At 33.8% G+C, this 22,098-nt stretch overlaps 1 protein-coding gene across 1 annotated transcript; it reads right to left on the bottom strand.

Moving 5' to 3' along the window:
- Nucleotides 1-5,779: 5,779 nt before the first annotated feature.
- LOTGIDRAFT_92173 (hypothetical protein) lies at nucleotides 5,780-13,292 on the bottom strand (the record flags this gene model as incomplete). Its single annotated transcript, XM_009067896.1, has 10 exons — nucleotides 5,780-5,850; nucleotides 6,109-6,237; nucleotides 6,536-6,600; nucleotides 6,800-6,982; nucleotides 7,182-7,334; nucleotides 7,554-7,671; nucleotides 7,860-7,940; nucleotides 8,108-8,272; nucleotides 12,161-12,475; nucleotides 12,713-13,292. Coding segments are annotated over 10 exons (1,860 nt in total), but the record flags the coding sequence as incomplete, so codon positions are not given.
- Nucleotides 13,293-22,098: the final 8,806 nt, after the last annotated feature.

The following is a 22,098-nucleotide window of genomic DNA, read 5'->3' as shown; positions in this document are numbered from 1 at the left end:
TTTTCACATATTAACCAATAGCAAATTAACTACAGTTTTGTCATCCAATAGAAAATTGGATTAACAATATATAGACCAATTGAAATAAGAACATATCAACAAATAGAAAATTATTAATTATATAGGTACTGACCAATAGAATTTGAAAATTAGATCTACCTCAAATTATTAACTATAGTAAATGCCAACATAATATATATACTGTATAATTGTGACTATAATGCACACTATTTCACTGCAGGTAAAACACAGTAGTGTATGTATTAATTTGTTCTCGAATGTGGTTTCTTTTCGAGCTATACAGATATATATTCCTTCAACACCAGGCTTTATGTGATGCTGAAATTTATTGTTGTGTTATTTTTAAAAGGATTGTAATAAATTAAATTTTATTTATTCATTTAGTAGTTTTACCTTCTTATATAAATGCTTCTTGGGATAAATAATTGGCTTTTACTTTGGCCGATGAATTGCTTCTTCTAGAGCTGGTTTTTTTTAAAACCATACTGGTCTTATGAACAGAGTTTTACACCCTGCTAGCCTTTATCTATTTGGGATAATAAAAACGGATCATATAAAAAGGAATAGTATATTGACTGGATGAAATGAATATGGATACATTTCAACAAGAACTTTAAGAGTTACTTCCCTTACACTGATGTCCAGTGATTAAAAATCCTACAACTTACATAATATATTTTTATTTTCAATAATTCTCAACAATAATTCAACAACATTCAATATAATTTCAAATGAAAGAAGGTTTTTAAACCAATCAAATACTAAGAATCATCAACTGGTTTTGGTTTCTTTGGTTTTGATTGGCTGTTTTTGATGGGGGTAAGTGTATGTGTAACCCAATCTCCAGACATTTTGCCCAGGCTTGTGATTCAGTGCAGCAAAATGTGCCAAAATATTCCAGAATCTATTCTAAAATTGGTTGAATAATCACAAATTTGGCATATTTAGTTGAAGCAAGTATGGTGAAAGCCTATGTACTCTTGGTGATAAAAATACAGATGATGAAGATTTCAAAATTGCAACCACATCTGCCAAAATATTCACACAGCTATATAGGCTTAACATAAACATGAATTGATTTTGACAGAATTTGCTGTGTGATATGTACAATCAAGATGATTTTGTGAAGAAAATAAAATCATAACAACAAGAAATGCAGGGCCTAATTCCATGATTTCATAACTGTCTGAACTGGTTTCCCGGTGCCAACTTCAGGAATAGTTTGGAAGCAAGTCTGATATTCTTTGAAAAAACAGAATTAGCTAAGCATCTTCTTGAACAATAATTAAAAAAAGCAAGGACTAGAAAAAACTATTGACTAGAAAAAGCATAAGTAATGAAAGCTGGGTATAGTGTACTGAGTAACTTGACACCCCTTGGTTGTGTTTGAACTCTTCTACACATGCCTTTCCAATATATTGTCTTGCATGTTTGGAAGAGCTCATTTACATGTTTGGTGTGTATTAAGTCAGCTGGTACACTGTATCCAGCCTTAGTTTCCAACTTGAACAAAAAAATTATAATTGAAAAAAGCATAATAAAGAATTTGGCAAAAATTAATGAGGACTTTTAAAAAGTAGCCTTAGATCAGAAAATATTCAAACACAGTCCAATTTTTTTCTAAGGTAGCTTAGGTAGTAATGAACCTAATATCATCTAGTATGCAAAGTTTCAATTACTGTATATTTTACCTCCAATCAAAATAGATTGCCCCTGTTCAAAATTATTACCAAATGTCTATAAATATTTTGGTCTGGCCACAAAAAACTATCCTGCAAATTAAATAATACGAAGGATATCCTTCAGAGACAAAAGATAATGAGTATCCATAATGATATTGCAACAAAAAGTTGGTTAAAGGACAAGTTGGCTTCACAAGAAAGGGCAGGGCCTCACAAATTATCAAACCCCTTGTCTGGAAGCATCAAAACAATGGAAGACAGGCATAGAATAAAAGAAATGTTTCCCACAGAAAGACAAATTAAAAAGCTAAGATGGTCTTATCTTAAAGCAATCCTTACTTTCAAAAAAATGCCTGGAAATTACACTTAAAGCTAACCTGACAAAGAAATAGAAAAAGTTCACAAATTAAAACGCTAAACTGATCTTATCTTAAAGCTATCATTACTTACAAAAAACGCATAGAAATTACACTTAAAGCTAACCTGACAAAGAAATCTGAGAAAACAAAATTCACAAAACAACATTAATGATTGCTTTTTTGGTAGAAAAATGGCATATTTGTGTGATATAAGGCAACTTAGCTTTATGGACCTTTCAAATACTCAACCTGCTCCAGTAAAAATGGCTACTTTGTTAATTTGGAATCCTTTTTGAGAGTCCACAATATAGCATTTGCTAAATTTGTATTTCGTTGATCACAAAGCAACACTTACGATTATTTTTTCAAGATAATAATTATACACAAATAAACATTATTTGCATTGTAAACTCTCTAAAAGACAGACTGGCTTCAGCGTAAGTATCAGCCAGATACATAAGTATATATAAATATAATAATTGGGTCTTTCATTTGCTTATAAACATACATAATATATCGCTCCTCAACTACTGCATTGAGCACTACTTAAACAGTGGTATATGCAGATTCATCTTCACAATGTCAAGCTATTACAAACTACATCTTATACCTTGACTGCAATAGCCATCTTTCTTGTATCACAGAAGTTTGTAAATGCAGCGATTTGATTTTATGGTATGCTAGCCACTATGGCAGAAAAGGGTGGCCAGCAAGCCCCCAACCTTAAGGGGCTGCAACCCAAGTCCACAGAACCTCACTTATCTTGTTAAGCCACTACAGATTCCAATTGCAGTCAAGGCATAAGACTCAGTTAAAATAGCTTGACACTGTGAAGATGATGCAGATTTTAACATTAATAGAACTATGGATAAGATATGTACAGAACATCAAATATAGAATTTATATATCACTTAACAGAAAAACTTCTTTTATATCACAAAAACAAACTTCTCTGGCTCATATCTCTAAAAAATGTCAAGGTATTGACATACTATGTATGTCTCTAAAAATATTAAGGACCTTATGATATAGCTTTAGCTTCCAACTTTTTTGTTGCTTTCAGCCACTTGTATCACTTACCAAAAATGAAAATTGGATTGAGTTCACTCAAAATCAAATAAAACTGAACTTGCCTTGGCAATTTTTTCAGTCCTTCCATGTCATTTTTGCCAGTCGATATCTTTAATCGCATGCAAACTGAGGTCAGGTTTTCATTTTAAAATGTGTTAAGGGTAACTTAATAAAATTATGACATTTCCTTTCATAAAGGCCTGAGAAAGTTTCAAAATGTAGATATGATTTTAATAATTCGAATATCTACAAAAATACACAGAACAAGAAACCCGAATTCATCCAATAAAATTTCAATCATACAAAACGAACATAAACTATAATCTTTGAAACATAAACTAACTTACAAACCTTGAAACAGTTCCTTCTGAAGGAAAATTTATTTGATTTAAATACAACTTAAGATATTTTGAACCAAGTAGATATTATTAAAGTGGTTCACACAGCATAGCGATCACCAGTTGTGTAGGGCTACCAATAAGAACAGTGGTCACAAGTTTCACAAGCAACTGAATTCTAAGTTTGTTTGGAATGCATGGCCACTTTCATTCTTCACAATCATAAGCAACTGGCCATTGCCATGGTGTGAGGACATCTTATGTAATATCCCCTTAGTTTAAAATATCAAAACTTCATTATGTTTTATGTGATCAAATTTGGGTTGTTGATAGATATTCCCCATTTTTTGATTTGAAATTGTTTAGAAAGACTGGTATAATATATATATATATATATATGGCTTTATCAATTTCTATATAAAATATGTATAATAATGATATCTATAGTGTAATGGCACTCTTTTGAATTTGGTTTTATAATACATTGGTATTGTTCATTGGCTCAATTTAAATCCAGAGTACCCTTACCTTCTTAGCAATGCGTATAGATCACAGTTTGATTGCAAATTATGAGCTTAAGATCTTTTTTTTTGATAATAAAAGTAGCACGTATCAAAGCTTAAGCTCTCATCCCTCTTTAACCTCCAAAACTATTATTGGTCATTATGTCCTTAAGGTCATAAGCCTAGAGCACTTTTGATATTCCAACTCACCATCAACTCAAGTTATGGTGTTATTTGGGTCTTGATAATCAGAGTAAGAATAAATTGTGCGTAGATATGTAAATATGTTGATAGGGTAGTGAATTGACTGATAATTTGGTGGGATATGTCCTTCAAGATATGATATCCAGCAATGAGCTCAGATATGATTTTCAAGTGTTATTGATCACTTGATTTACTTATGTTTTACTTATGTTTTACTTATATTTTACTTATATTTTACTTATGTTTAACTTATGTTTTAACATGAATATTTGCACTATAATAAAGTATCATTATGATTCAAAAATATCAGTTTTTAAAATAGCCTCATTTGATTGGTCAATAAAAAACAAATGATCTTGTCACTTTGTCATAATGAAACTTTTTGATTGATGAATGGCATGGTTTAGCTCCAACAGGTGTTGCAGCTTTTCATATAGCAGCATCTACAATCCACTATACTTCCTTGGTGAAATTTTCTTAAAGACTGTGGCATCAAGAAGGTACTTCAATAGGGGAAATGAAGATTTCTCTTTGGACCATGACGTCAGTTTCATCTCTTTCTCTTGGCTCTGGTGACTGCTTGTATGTCACTTGACTGCTAGCATTGGCCTGTTCCAGCTTCTCTATGGATTCTAAGGAATTCATCTCACCTATCTGTAATAAAAATAAAAAAGAATTTCATGAAAAGGCTGTTAAAAAAAGTTAAAGTTTATTACGGAATTAATAATAAACTTTTAATATTATATTTAATTTTAAATTTGAATTGAAGAAATATTAAATAGAGGCAGAAAAATACCTTTCTTTCTTATAGCCTTTCCTTTTAAGAATCTTCTTAAAATATAGTTCATTCTTTTCTTAGAATTTTTCTTAGAAAAAAGCTCGGAAAGTGTGTGTATATCAAAGTAAATATAAATTGATAAAAAAGGATACACAAACAACAGGAAAACAATCAAAACGAAAAGCTGTCATCTACAAAAATACTAATTCTAACTAAATCTAGGTTAGTTTTATTAGGTTTAGCATTAGACCATTCTGGTATTAGGTTCTTTATCAGTTAGGTTCAGTTATAAGTTAGGTATATTAGATCTAAGAAAAGGTTATGGTTCAATTATTAGGTTCAGGTACTATTTAGGTTCGGGTGTGAGTTAGTTAAGGTTATATTTGGGTTTAGGTATTATTTAGGTTCAGGTGTGAGTTAGTTAAGGTTATATAAGGTTATATTTGGGTTAAGGTACTATTTAGGTTCGGGTGTGAGTTAGTTAAGGTTATATTAGGTTCCATTTGGGTTTAATTATTATTTAGGTTGAGTGCGATTCATCCCCATATAAAGTGATCACATTTGGGTGTAAATACAGTTCAGAAAGTGTCACACAAATTACTTCATGCAATTAATATTATTAAGTACAAATAGAGCCATGCAACAAAGCATAGCAGAATAACACAGAAATACAAATAACAAATTGGCAAAGCATAGCACTGTACAACAGAGCATAGCAACAAAAGTACAGGAAAATAGCTAGGGAACATAAAGCCAGATAGTCTTGAAATAGAAAAACAACACTTACCACTATTGATACACTAGATTTGACCTCTTGTTTATTTTTCTTGTATAAAATAACCCATACTGTTAGAAAAAATATCAACCCTACAGCTTTTAATACTGCTGCCATCCCTAGAAAATTCAAACATATTGAAATGAAATGGAGTTTTACACCCTACTGAAGAGGAAGATATCGAAGAGCAATAGTTTTATTTATATCAGCATTGGAGAAAGTACTGTCAAAATGGAGTATGATTAAGGAGAATTACAAAGGATAGCTGAAATTAATTCCTTTTATATAAAAAAATAATCTCGATCCATTTTTGATAAAGGATACAGGCAGGATCAATGGAGTTTAAGAAGATAGATTTAAATCTGTTAATAACTTACCAACATATTTATATCTAAAGGCTACTCTATCATATAATAAACAGGCTCCATTCCGTTCACACTTCTGTTTCCACAGTAAACATGCCGTATCTATTATATTACCAAACATTATAGGGGTAGGCACATATGCTGAAAATAGAAAAAACATCAATTTTTATGATAAATTCACATAAAGTCTTAATAATTTTCCCCAAATACACAAAATGAATTGGAATTCCTTTTTCTTTTTTGATAAATTCATCCCTATAAATAGATGCAAAAATTCTGAATTATTTCTCTTTTCTATTTGACAAGTACACATGCATGCCCACAAATCAATGCAGAGTGACATTAGGTGTTCTTGAAGAATGAATATGTTCAGCTCACTGGCAACTTATTAGCCATTATCTCAAATCTTGGATTGAATGTGTTTAAGAAAGAATCATACCAAAAAGACGTAAAATAACAAACTGCATTCCCAGGGAAAAGGCTCTTTCCTCTTGTTTTACTGATCTAAAATACAGAATATCGAGAAATTAATGAAAAACACAAGATATGAATCACGAAATTACACCAATCAAGCTTGTAGAAATTTGTGATACTTGCATTCCATATGATTAAAACAAGGAGCATTAAACCGAATGCAATCTATGCAGATTCACAACAGATTTGAATGAAGAAAAAAAGAAAAAAAAAAAAAACTAGAACTCACCTCAAAGTGACCATCAGAAGAGGCATCTGAGCACCTGCCACACAGAATGTCATAACAACCAACATAATTAGAAAGGGCAGGAGGTTCTCACAGGAAGTTTTACATGGTCCACTAGTGGCCAGCGGGGCCATAATGACCTCATGGCCTAGGTTTAAATTCTGACCCATTATACAGGCACAACCACTATAGTTCTGAAGAAGAACACAACAGAAGTGTCAAAATAAGATAAGCCCTTGTTTTTTAAATCTGAATCAAGTGTCTGACTGCTCCAAGGCTCACTGCCCTGATGATATCAAATCCAAAACGCATACAGGTATCAAGTTATAAATGCAATGAATACAGAACTAAACTTACAAACATCCTTTCCTGGGATTCAGGAGACATAAAACCAAATGATGTGGTACAACCAGCATGGCACGGGGAAAAATAGGTGATTCCATTGATACCACAGATGGGTTCTAATACAGTGTTGGAACAATCACAGTTTTCATTGCATGTTGAAGTTAAGTTGGGATCAAATATCTTATGTCCGGAACTGTAAACAAACAGACCAAATTAAAATGATGAATGAGCAATATCAAGATAGGTACTCTAATACAGTGTTGGAACAATCACAATTATCATTGCATGTTACAAAATCTTATGTCAGGAACTGTGAAACAAACACACCAAATAAGAATAAAGGATGTGAGCGTGGTATTTGCTCTTATACAGTGTTGGAACAATGATGAATCTAGCAAGGGAGCGCACTTACCTATTAAAATATGGAAGGGTAGCACCAGCAATTTTAAGATTTTCACAGCCCAGAAAGAAAAAGAACGTAAAACCAAACAAAGCCAGTAGGTTTAATGCCAAGGTTAACTGGATGGCTCCTGAAGAAAAATAAAATAAATACCTATATCATGGACAAGATTGTACAAAGAATGGAGATCATTCTGCAGCTGAGATGGGATTCAGAGGATCTCAACCCTCTTGAGACCATAGACTACTTGAAAGAGTAGAGGAACGATTCTTGTTTTAAAAGAAACTATTTGGGTTCATTGTCAGAACGTATTGTTACCTTTAGGACGTAATTGAAATCTTTTAGAAATATATCCACCAATTAAAATACCCACAACAGCTCCTGGTATACCAATACCACCTGTAAATATATTGAAACAATAGCTCTTATTATATACCATGGTAGCTTTAATATTTTACAGCTTTACTATCACTTTTATATTAGCATGACAGCTTTAATTCTGGCAGAATCTTGCCTCTTAATTCCTCCGAATAAATATACGTTAGTACCAAAGGGCCATAACTCACCAGTAAAAAGATTAGCGACGGATGTAGAAGTACCAAATTGTGTTTCGATATATTTTGGAAGGAATACAACAAATCCACTGACGATAGCTATTTCACAACAGATACCCAGTGTGGTGATGATATAAATAGGATTCTTTAATAACCTCAATATAGAACGTGGTATATCTGAAAAATACATCATACAATATAATATCGTATCGTATACCAGGATATCTGCATTATAGAATGCGGTATATCTTGGGAAAAAATACATTTAATACCCCTTTCATTTGGTAATGGAACAAGAAAAGGCCAAGGCAACTGTTTTGGCAAAGTTCCTTCTTAATATTTTAATACATATGAAAAGGTAGAAAATCTGCCGATAGAGCTATATAAAATAATCAAAATATGAAAACTAAACCAATAAAAGAAACTTTCTTGTCATTCAAAAGGTCATACATTTAGGTCTGACCAATAAACCATTATAAAATCATTGGAATAAATTGGATTTGAATTCTTCTAGAAATCTACAGTAACACTATTAGAGAAACTGTGTAGAGATACAATAAGACCGTAGAGAAATTGGCCTGAGGCTAGGCTCAGACAAAAGGAAATCTCTTAATTCAATCTACTTGGAAAATCTCATTTATTGGAAAATAAATATTTTTCTTACAATTTCCTCATTTTTCTCAGGTTTATTCCAATTTCTGGGAATCGAGGAAAAATAATTGTCCATTTAAAAAGTCTATTTAATTTCCTTTTCAATATAAATTTTCGGTTTGAAGACTGTTAACTTCAGTCAATTTATAACACGGCGATTACATACACCACATATAGTGTGCAGTGAAGTACATTTCTTCAGAATAGCGGCAGAATAACCCTACATTTTTTGTCTAAGGATTGTTTCTTTCGATCTGCTTAAATGTCAAACGTCTCAGACCTAAAGATGGCCTCACACCATAGCAATTATCAGTTGCGTATGGTTGCAAATTACGAGTGGTCACAAGTTTCGAATGCATCTCACAACTCAGTTTGAGGCTCTCAGTGAAACTATCAAACAACTTGTCAAGTATCAGTAGTCTAAAGAATGTAAAACTATTTAGTCTGGTAGGAGGAAACTCATTGTGGGTTAGTGTTTATGTTGGCCTGGCCTTCACATTATTTGGCCCTGTAAACTAACCTATTAAAACACTCATAGAAACATAGGTTAAAAAACAGATGCTACCTTTATTGTTCTTTATAAACACTAGCATAAGAGATGAGATCCATACAAACACCAGAAAGCATTGGCCATGGATTAAAAAATCTAAATTGTTCAATCAATATCACATAGATATTTGTATTTTTCTTAGTCAGATTTTTATTTTGAAACGGGGCAAGATGAGAAATTTAATTAAATTCGTTTCAATAAATTTAATGCCGCAAAATATTTTGGTGTAGCACTTAGACACAAACACTCTTTCATGCTCTCAACAGACAGAACAAGAACCAATTCATTTAAATCTGTACTTCCAGAAACTTAAGACGTAACGTTATGGCCAACTTATATTCTTAAACATGACTTCCAAGGAAACCAATGTTTGAAGAACAAATTAAACGCAAACAAAATGGTGGCCTACACACAGGTCGTGACCTTTTCAAACAAGCGTGAAATCAAAGGTGAAAGCTCTGATTCTTAATGAAGTTATTTCTATCAATAAGTTTAGAGGAATAAGAAAAGGTCAACCACTGTTTGAACCCAGTGGCAGTTCTTGAAACAAAAGATGTGTCTAAATTAAGACAATGGATAGCCTTGAGCAGAAGTGGGCTGACACAAAATGGCTATCAGTGCATCTACGACTTCTTTTGTCTTCGAAGTCATGAAAATGCAGTGGGCCTAATCATCTAAATATATATTTTCTTTGTCAGTTAACCAGAATTTGCAATAAATGCCATAGGCCTTGTCATCAAATTCATCATCTTAAACCGCTAAATTTATGCTACAAGTAACACTTTAACTATGAGAAAATAATGTCATGTATGTCTACAATTCAAACAATTTACCATGAAAGTGCAAAAGGCTTAATCATAAATCTGTACAAGCACGACAAAATTCTCTTAAGAAAATATTTGCGTAAGTCTGATAATCAAAAGGATTGGTCCAAAGTTCTATGTCAAAGTCCTATCATCGTGATCAAGAAGACGCTATTTCCTGATTGGTGGGTGTACACCTTCAGACAGCCAATCAAATTAAATGTTTTTCATCAGCATAAAATACATGGAAAGGTTTCGAGAGTGACCTTTTAGGTTAATAAAACTTTATTACTAATGTCTATTTAGTTAATACAAAAGAGAGATTTGGACTCCCAAGAGGCTACTAAACCAGCAAGATTTATAGTCGATTCAATCCATCAGCAAATTAGATGAGAATGAGGAAATTGACTCTAAATCCCCAGAGAGGACAGTTCAATGTCGAACTATAGGGGAAAGAAGGTTAAAGGCGAGAGGGATAAAAAATCTGGTAAAGGTCATGGTATATTTGAGGCTGATTCAAGGAAGAGCAAAGGGCCAGGTTGATGTCATGGAATATGTAACCATGGTTCATGGGAACATTTTTGCTGGTTTAAGCTTATCAAAAACGCAATCTTGACAATATTATGGAATAAGCACATTTACATATATCATCATGAGTTATAAACAGGTTCTGCTAGTTCCAACTCTGGCCTCAGAACCAGATTATGCCACATTTAAAATTTTCCCTTTTACTGCCATTTTGAATTCTGTTGTTTTATTGAATATTGAGTCGTTTTCATGATTTCACCAAACGCCCGGCTGAATTATGTATGTATTTTTTTTCTATATCTAGCCAACTATCTGAAGCTAATAATAATACAAGGTGAAGAATTTGTTTACAACTATCTTAATCACACCATATGGTCTTAGTTTACTCAGTACAAATTATCATTCTATTAAAGAGACGCCACATACTTCTTGGACTATAGTTTAATACCATCCTGTCCAAACCACTCCCCCATTCGTCTTACTTCCTTGAGGGAAATTCGCTAAATAGTGTCGAATCCAAATTGGCTCTGCTGTCATGCCAGTAAAATTTCAACCAATCACAAATCAGTCCTTATGATGCTGTTTGCGAACATAAACAAGCGGAAAATTCATTGTAATGTTTTGATTAACGGAAAATGCACCCAAAAACACTTTTATTTGGAAGCTGACTTATAAATAAAACAAAATGACTGGTAAATTCAAAAGAATCAGCAAGCCTGATAGTTATTCAGAAGACAAATACAGTTGTTATCAGTGATAGCTCTCAGCTTGTATAAACAAGTCATAAAATGGAGATATGAGGTAACAAACTGGCTGTCATTGATTTTAACTTAATCTATCAGCTAGTGACTGACTTCTATTTGGTACAGATAAAACTCTACTATATTATAGTCTATAGACAAAGTATGTTCTAACAGAATCTCAGTCTTATAACTAGTAATAGTGGTGGCAGGGAGAAAATGGAGGTGGGGGTAGGAAGAATGCCCTCCTAGAGGTAGAGATAGGGTAGAGCTAAAACTTTGAAACGGTTTTTAATCAAGTTACTAAAATAATGAAACTATTTTTAACCAAGTAACTAAAATAATGAAACCATTTTTAACCGAGTTACTAAAATAATGAAACCATTTTTAACCAAATTACTGGTAAAATGAAACTATTTTTAACCAAATTACTGGTAAAATGAAACTATTTTTAACCAAGTTTCCAGCGAATAATCTATTACGAAATAAGATTCAATTGAAGCAAAAGACATAGAAAATATCAATCAATCAAAATTCAATAGAAAATAAATTGAAACAAAAATTATTCGTGACGTTCATAAAAATTTTATCAGATATCATATAACAATATTACATATTCTGATTTTATACGAATGAAAGATTTCCGCCAGCCGTAGTCAGGAAAACTATTAAGGGTGACTTTTAGGAACAGGAAGAGACACAAGCAAACAACTGCCAAGATACCCAATGATGGATGGGTCTAAGCAAGAGCAGATATAGACCCTGACTCAATTTGATTATGAAAGTTACCTACCTCTGATGGTTTTTCCATACTGGACATTTTCTTCTGCACTATCTGACACAGTTAACAGATCCTCTTTAGCTTTATGTTCTAAGAGTTTCCGTTTTTCATTCACCAAGACTTTAGGAAAGGCCATGAATGGAATTGCCAACATTAAGATGAGTAGTCCACAGATGATGAAGCCACCCCACCAAGCTCCGATCCATCTTGGATGAGATGAGGTTATGGGAACATAGTGAGTGAAAGTATCAACGTAGTACTGTAACATTAAAGCTCCTAATGCGTACCCTATAACTGGTCCCAATGCTCCGGTAGCGTATACCACAGCTGAAAGAAAAATAACCAAGATTGAATTAATGGTTGCTTCCCAAAGATCAGTTATTGATTAGATCATAGAGCTCAATTTGAGACATTTAATCAAATACTTTGAGGATTCAAAAATGTAAAAGAATGTTATCAAATGACAGAACTTGACCTATTCTGTACATGTGTTCACTGCCACATTATTTTTTGGTTGACTGGCAGCAGGTCAGCTGTCCGTGCTGCTGGTTTTGTGCAACTTACCTAAATATTGTGGTGCTTGGTCCTTTCTAACATGATTATCAATATATGTGGTACCCAGGGTCAGGATGGGGGTACCTCCGACACCCAACAGAACTTGAGCAGCAACGAGAATCAACACATAAATCCAATTCCCTGAATTTTCATTGATGCACAGTTCGCCAGGGAACAGCCCCTTTTTAGTGGTGGGCGTCCTTTGACATATGTTCACATCAGTAAAATTATGCTCCTTTTGATTATCTATGGTATATTTGGGTGCTATCACATGAGGAAGAGCAAAAAGGAGGGTACCAAAACCCATCGTCACCACGCCATATCCAATCCATTTTGGTATATGACGCCTCCCTCCTAAATAACTCACAAAAATCACAGATAAAAGGGACCCGGTTTCATAAGATGCTATCACAATTCCTGACACGGTGCTACCGATTTCAAACCGTTTTTCTATGGTTGTTATGACACTGTTGAGATAACCGGTTGACAAAGCTCCCGACACAATCAGAAGCATTGACATACAAGCCACAAAGACTTGAATACAGGCACATTTCTGGATGCATTTTGGTCGCCATCGCCCAATTCCACATAACCCAGTCTTTTCTAAATCAGCTAAACCGTCTGCTTCCAATCGACACTGAACACATTCTTCCTTTTCAGTGTGCTTCAGGAACGGTTTTGTGCTCGCACATGAAAAACCACTGACTGAGCTCTCGGCACCCAATGACCTTTGACCAACGCTGACGCTTCCAGGACTGTCAAGGTCACGGTTGACAAAATATACTGGCGGATCAATTTGCTGCATTGCACAATCTAATAGGTGGATGGCTTTAAGCTCTTTCCCTCCATAAGTGTTTGAGCTTCGGTCTGGACCTTACAACTTTCCATATCCTTTACTCTTTATCTTGCTTCCAATTCCTCTCCTGGAAATAAAAAGATGGTAATCATTAGATATGTCCCTGTTCTTTAAGATTCGGGTAATATACCAGGCTCTGGTGATGGTACAACAGTAGACAACTGTCTGTATCTGTAACAGTACTGATGTAAATGTTCTTTTACAGATATCAGGCAATTCTAGGTATTTCCGATAGAGTGAGCAAATCTTACCGCAAAACTACACAACCTTTTTCCACAAAGACCACAACATTGTCAACTTTCATGCATCAAAAGTAATTTCGCCTTTTAACATATTTTCAGAGAGTCCACGAAGCATATAATATCAACAACATTTTATAATACTCATCATGCTTTTAGTCATACTTAGAATTAATTTCTGGAAATTTCCACATCCTGTTCGTTTTAACAGTTGATTCATGTTTACAGAAAGCTAACCAACCAATCAAGCCGTGCATGAAGTCAGTGTCTTAATATCCTGTTATCCAGTCTCAAGATATCTGTCTTATCTTTATTGCCCTCAATACACATATAATGATTTAATACACACATCCTGTTATCTTCAATATACAGGGTTATATTGCCCTCAGCTGTTGATCTACCAGTATTTACCTGTCATATCTCATTAGAGCTCGGAAATACTTGGCAGTGATTTAAAATTACGAGACATTTCAGCAGTGGATGATCATATGATCGCTAAGGGCGTTACGTGACGAAGCATATTTTTCAATTAGACGCGTCATCAAACACTTAGTTTAAGTGGAATTGCAGGAACCACAGACATCTGATTGAAAATTGGAATGGAGAAAATTGATATCAGTGTTCCCAACACATACAAAAATTAGAAAACTTCTTTCCAATCCTTTTAACGTGATCTCTACCCATAAGCAAATAAACAAATAGAAGAAACTTCAAGATGACTTACATGTTTTTGGCCATCATCCTTGCCAGCAAGATAGCAATAGATAGTGAGTGATGTTGAAGTTTGGCCTCCAGGGCAATATCAAATATCATTTTGTCACTTGATAAATCTAATCAATAATGAATGGTAACTATAGACCAATTTATCATATATTGATGTAGTTTAATGTCTCTTTAACCAGAATTAGGTCACTAGAAACAGCACCTTCTGAGATCTCAATCCAGATTCCCATGTGTAAGTGATGCAGTTTTGAAAAACCAACAAGGGAAAAGTGTTTTGTCTTTCTAATGGGGCAAATTCATCACTCCAGCTAACCCAGTTGTAAATGGGTACAAATAATCCAAAAAAGAACAATGCCAAGAGGTTTGGCCAAGGACCAGCTGATAAGACAGGATTCTTGTAAAACAAAATGCTTGCTCCTTTCCTTAATTGTGTCACCAAGATTGCAGAAAAAAAATTTAGGCCATCAGAAGATTCATTGATTCCTTCGAACTGGAACTAGGTCGCAGATGTGACCAAAGAACAGAAACTTGATACCACAACTCTTTAGGGTTTATTGTCCCTTCAACTATAATTAGGTCAGAAGAAATGGAATCAGGTTTCCTTTCTTCCCATTGAAATTTCCTGGTAACAATTTATCAATCCTGTTTCCAAAAACTTCATTTGATAAACTATTAGTTTTATGACTAATTTTGACCAGTGCTATATGATTTAGTTTTATTACTATGTTTAAATACATACAGATTTATAAAATGGGGTTTATTATCCCTTCACTTAGAATTGGGTCAACTGGCGTAAATATCATTCCACAAACATCAAGCTGATCTGACAACTGTTCTATATTCATGTCAGCTAAGTTAAGACTTTATTGTCCCATCAACTACAATCAGGTCACGCTTCATAAATATAGATGCTATTCCATAAAAATATCAACTTTTTCTTAGATATCAAAATGGGGTTTATCATTCCTTCAAACAGAATTAGGTCAAGTCAATCAAAGAAGAGAATATCTCAACAATTGGGTCCATGGTTTATTGTCCTATCAACACAAATCAGGTCAGAGTGACCACTGTATAAAGACTGATATCTATTTAGAGATCTGTTGAAGTCTTATCAATCAAACTCAAGGTAATTAACAAATTAATCAAAATTGGGTGATTGGTGACCAAAAATAATTGGTAAAACTGTTATGGCTCAATGCACAGGACAAAGAAAAGTGTTCCCAAATATTTTTCTATATTCAGAAACATTTTTTGCGAAAGGCACAAAGTTTAATGTCTAAAAATCAAATTTTTGCTTCAGACCAAAGCCAGTTACATTTGTTTGAATACACAAACATTTTTCTAGGAGTAATTGTTTTGAATCTATCATGCGCTTTGAATAAAAACATTATTTCCATCCTTGACCAATCACTCTGTGGTCTTGTGATACAACATTTGTGTTAGTTTCTTTTGAACAATGTCAGTCGTGTACAGGTAACGAAAACTTAAACACATAAATCTGCTTTCGTTTGCGTCAGGCTTTACACTCGAGAGCAAATTTTTTTTTTCTTTTCCTTCCTCCATTGATTAATTGCTTCGACAAGCTCTATCAAAAAACAATAATCACTCTTCAATAAAAAAGGCTAGAAATTGGTTGAAATATTAACTCCATACTGTTTTTGCAGCCGTCTTCATTAAATTTTCATGCCATTTATTTCCTTCTAAGATCTTCTACGCAAACTGGTTAATTTAAGTATATTTCTCACATAAAAATGAGGCTTCATCTTTCACGATTTTATTAGAAACTTGATCAACCTGTTTTCTCTTTACGTGGAGATTAAATTGGTTATTTTTTCTATTTTGATTAACTAACTCAAATAGAGTCTAAAATATGGCTGCTTAACTGAGCTTAGTTCTAGTAACAATGATTTTTTCGACGGCCATTAATTTACTAATTAGTTTTCATTAATTAGAGCACCTAACTTTCCTACCTACTGAAAAAAAAATCCGACTGCCTATTTAAGTTAAATTTTCAGATAAGGCAAGGGACACATTTCTCTGGACTTTGGACTATAGTTTTCATTAATTCGATTATCTAACTTTCTACACCTATTTAAGAAAAAACAGACTACCCCTTTAACTCTTGTTTTTCTGCAGTTTATCACAAGGTTTGATTTATAAACTACATATGAACATATATCTAGGTTAATAGTTTTTATAATAGATGATAATGACCATGAATATATGAATTAATTAAAAATAGTGCGCATTTCTATTACAATTAGAATATAATTATAGCATGCCGGCCAACACAACTTACACAAACATAGTAGCACAGCTAATATCAGAGGGACAAATATATATGTCCGAAATCGACAGTTCACAAGCCTACAAATCAATGAGGAATGAGTCCAACAGCTATCAAAAAGATTCATAGTTGTATATCAGTGACATTTATATAATTCCATTGCAGTCAACACACGTTTCAGATATAAAATCCTCATCAGGACAGCAAATTTGGAAATAGAGTTAACTTGCCAATATAGGGAACACGTATAGCTTCTATTTCCACAATTCAATTGCTTCCAACCCATGTTTCAGAAATGCATACTTGCTGAACAGGAGCTAAGAATCAACACTGACAATATTATACAGTATAAACTAGAGATACCGGTATATATATATATAAATAAAGACATCAGGTCTATTTACTAACAAACTAACCCAGTAGGTAGATATTTACAGTATACAGCCAAGACAGAATAACATTATGTAGAATTATCTAGCTCAGATTGAGTTTATTAACCTCCACTAGTACACAGTATTCATTCATTCATTCATTCATTCATTCATTCATTCATTCATTCATTCATTCATTCATTCATTGTCATTCATTCATTGATTTCCATTTTATCTAGGTATATACACAAATTCATTTACATTCTAGCAATTGACATAATGTTCACAAAGGTAACACAACAAAAAAACAGCCATTGTCAAGTGTCAGTTAACACAAATAGAACTCATTCATTCATTCATTCATTCATTCATTCATTCATTCATTCATTCATTCATTCATTCATTCATTCATTCATTCATTCATTCATTCATTCATTTCTTCACTTGTTCATTCAATTATTCTTACCCAATTTGTGTAACTATCCAATACAAATGAAATCCATATAAGCTTATATCTTAGCATTTAACATAATGTTCACAAACAAAAACCACACAAACAAACCTAAAGACTGACTAAACGCCAGTTAATAGCTCAAGATGTATTTTACTTGTGGTTCAACACAACACTAACAACTTGTTATGAATGGGTGCCTATTTATAGTAACATCCGAGAAACAGCTTCCACCATGGCAAGCCAGCAGTAGACCAATGTTTCATAGTGATGTAGGCTGGTACAGTCGACAAGTGTCTGTACAACTGTTTACTCACATTCATTTGTTCACTCAGTATCTTATATTCTGTTTCAGACAAATAACATGCACCAGCTGACTTTTATTACCACTAAACCTTGCCTAGGCAGAAATGGGAGTACCTTGCTAAGGCAGAAATAGGAGTACTTTGCTAAGGCAGAAATAGGAGTACTTTGCTAAGGCAGAGATGGGAGTATCTTGCTAAGGCAAAAATGGGAGTACTTTGATAAGGCAGAGATGGGAGTAACTTGCTAAGGCAGAGATGAGTACCTTGCTAAGGCAGAAATAGGAGTACCTGGCTAAGGCAGAAATGGGAGTACCTTACTAAGGCAGAGATGGGAGTACCTTACTAAGGCAGAAATGGGAGTACCTGGCTAAGGCAGAGATGGGAGTACCTCGCTAAGGCAGAAAAACATGACTATACAGAAATAAAATGTAAATAACAAGAGTTTAAAAGTGACAGACTAGAACAAGGCAGACGTGAGAAATTGAATGAAAGACTATTCCTCGGGGAGCTAGAACTCTGACACATTAGCAGCTTACAGGAAGAATCACTGCTGTTCTAATTCCCTAGTCACCAGAACTAAGTGGTAGTTCTTGGCACAGCTTAATTCCTATTGATGAAACTTGACCTAGTGGCTAACTGAGAGCCTGAGGACAGACTTAATCCTTGGTTTAGTTTTACTTCATTGCCACAGATTTTTCTCATTATAAGATAACAGTCTTGGGTATTTGGGGGGTAAGAGACAACACCTGGCCGACTCTCGGATGCACAGGTACAGGCATCAGAATTTTTCTTAACTTGCAGAGGATTTGAACCCACAACACCTGATCACCTAGCAGACAACAATCCAATCCCTTTTTGGGGAGTCCACAAGGTTTCTTTAATTGCTAGAAATGTGACCTTTAGGCCAGTTATTTATAGATTTCAAGAAGCGACCCCTTTACCAATCAATCTGTTGTCTGAAGATTTGCTATTTAACGGATATAACCGTCTGTGAAATCTTCAAGATTCAGCAGTAAACAGACAATAAACTAGACAGGATTCCTTTCATAATCTCAGTAGTATTATGGTTTCCCATAATTATCACTCAAGGGCTTTGTTGGTCGTGGATTTAATATTTCAAACTTCAAGTTCATTGACCGAGAGGGAATCCTGCTGTAAAGGAAACAAGTTCATCTTACGCTGTTGATACATGTTGCAGATCAGATGATTCTTGAAACCATAAAATTCAATTCAAATCAATTCAGTATTTTAATGGTTTCTGATTTATTCCATAGATGGGAGTGTGGTTCACTTAATCCAAATAGTTATGTATGACACAGTGAATTGTAACCAATGCAAACATCCCTTCTCATACTAGAGAAGTTGCCCAAAAGGGGTCATATTTACAAAACAAAAAATAACTATGAGCATGTGTGTTGATTTGCCCATTTGAAAATCACATGACCTGATGGATATCTATAAAATATCTCAATGCCTCTACCATTTAATGAAAATTTCAAAGTCATTATTCTCCACTCATCTGCCAAATTTTAAAGCCAATAATATTTATTGCAAGAGAAGGCGTCATTGTGCAATAAAACTGCCATAAAATGAAGTAGAAATTAAGATTTGGTTACATTTGAAGCAGATTTAGTGAATAAAGTTACACTTCAAAACCCATTTACGCAAGATGTTTACATTTCTGCAGAATTGAAACTTGGAAATAAAATGAGGTCCTTTACACTTAAAATTCTGCAACCTCAAGCAATCCTAGATAGCTGGAATGGAATGGAATAGTGTCTGCAGAAAGAGTAAGTGGTATGTGCCAACCATATGTACAAAGCCAGTGTTCACCACACTGCATCCACCAAGCTTTATAACTTGGTGAGGCAATCTGCTTATGAATTCCATGGCAATTTATTTCTAAAATTACATCACATTCAAAAGAAATCAAGGACTCAAAGACCAGAAATCACCACATAATTTTGAAAATACTGGTGCAAAAAGAGTAAAGACTCTTCCTTTTTGAAATATTTGGTCTTCCAAATTATCTTCACAATTCATATCTAAAAAAAGGGTTCCATTCACCAGAATCTAAAGTCAAAGACCAGAAATCCTAGGTTGATTACGTAAACAACACTTTAAATGCTGGTGCAAGTGCTCTCTCCCTCCATATAAAAAACTTGGTCAGGCATGCAATCTTCCCATCAATTTCAAGGAGATCGATCTCTAAAAACAGATTGCATTCACCAGATGCATAATTACAACAAGACATGATTCTCTAGCAGGATAATGAAATATTAGAGTGGTATCTGAACAAGATTGATTACAGAAAAATAATGAAACAGGTCAATTTAGTGCTGAGAAATGGAGGCAGTTGGCTAATTGCCATAGCCAGCTCTTTACAGAGTCTGCCAGTCAATCTGCAACTTTACCTTTATGAGGTTCTGACACAATGTTTTTGGGGGTCTCACATGATTGGTTTAGGTTCTAACAATGTTTTTGGGGTTCTGATTGGTTAAGGTTCTGGCATAATTGGTTTGGGTCTTTCTGTGGAAGGTTTTATTTATCTATTCCCACTGTACATCAAGGCTGATATTAATGACAGAGATATAATGAAAGTGGTTGAATGGGTACACTATATGATTACTTTTATTACTTATTTCATTATTTCTCTAATAGTGGTCTGGTTCTTCTACATCAATTTCCTTATTAATCTGATATCTAAAGCAATTGTCTAACTACAGGCTTGGTTTCTTGCCTCCTAAATTAGAAACCATCCAGAAATAACCATCCTCTTTTTTTCTGATAGTGACGTCACAAATATTAAAATACATAACACTGTAATATTGAATGCAACACCAAATTTTGATTTTGAAAAGGGTTACAGATAGTTAGAGTTAAGCTGAAGTTCTAAAGCAAGATTTTAACTTGAGGCAAAAAAAACAGGATAATATGTGTCTGGATAGAAGAACAATATTAAGTAGTCAAGTGTTATCCAGTACATTTTAATAATATTTAACCATAATTCATGTCTGGATAACAATTACAATGTAACTTGTAGACAAGTGTTATCCAGTACATTTCAGTACGAAAACACAAAGAGTCTGAAGTTCCATGAAAACAAGAACTGCTTTTTGGGATATTTCTTTACCAGAACAGGAATGGAGGTTAATGTTCTATGGACTAATCAACAAGGAATCAATATTTATTGATTAGATTTATCTATCCAGACTCTTAGAAACATTGTCCAGACGCTGTTATCGATACAATTTCAACTGATCAGGTTACAAGAAAGAAGCCAGCTGTTTTGTAAACTCAATCTGATTTTGCTATCCAATATGTCCAATGATTGCCTAAAATCAAAGTCATCAGGACAATCAGTTTATTTTATGTGAGAATTTGCTACCAAATCTAGAAATATACGGGAACTCTCAGGATTTACGCACGTAAAACTAAAATTCCTAAAACATTTGGTAGACAAACAATAAGTCTGTGTATTATCATTTCTTTTGAAATAAATTCTATTTGAAATACAATTGAAATTTTCTTTTACATCATTTCATTTTCACCCAACACACTGAGATAGTCTGTCTGACAGTAACTTGCTAAATAGTACTTACACAGATAAAATCTACATAGTTAGTAAATAACAATAAACCATGGGGCCATAGGTCAAACAGTAACTAGTAACCTTTCCGTCTTTACTAGTACACAACAAATAGTCGTTCATGTTTACCCTTTCCATACTCTAATGACACAGTTTCAACTCACGGTCATTAATTTATTAGAAAATTGGGTACATTTATACTTTTATCAGTGCAAAAAAGTTCTGTATTTTAGGGCAGACTGCAGTGGCAGAACAACAGGGGTAGCTCCCTCCATACCCTGCCCTAACTAACTGTTCTTTTAGTGCCTCTAAATCTGAAATTTGGTGCCAGTGCTCCTGATGGCAATTGTCCATGACCAATGCTCCTATTTCAGCAAATGGCAACTGACAAGTGCTCCAGTTGGCAAATGGGCAGTTCTTCTAACTTTTTTCTGACAACTTAACTTTCTTTTAAACAAATTTACAATTCTTATTCCAAGATGCTCAAAGAAAATCAATGAAAAATCGAAAGTCCATATCCTGTTGTAAGACTGCACCTTTTCTTAATGGAATTGTCCTGGTCTTCACCTGTATA

Source organism: Lottia gigantea (genome assembly GCF_000327385.1).
Source record: "Lottia gigantea unplaced genomic scaffold LOTGIsca_87, whole genome shotgun sequence".
Lineage (NCBI taxonomy): Eukaryota > Metazoa > Mollusca > Gastropoda > Lottiidae > Lottia > Lottia gigantea.
Note: the sequence above shows the minus strand (reverse complement) of the source record. Positions and strands in the feature narration are given on the sequence as shown.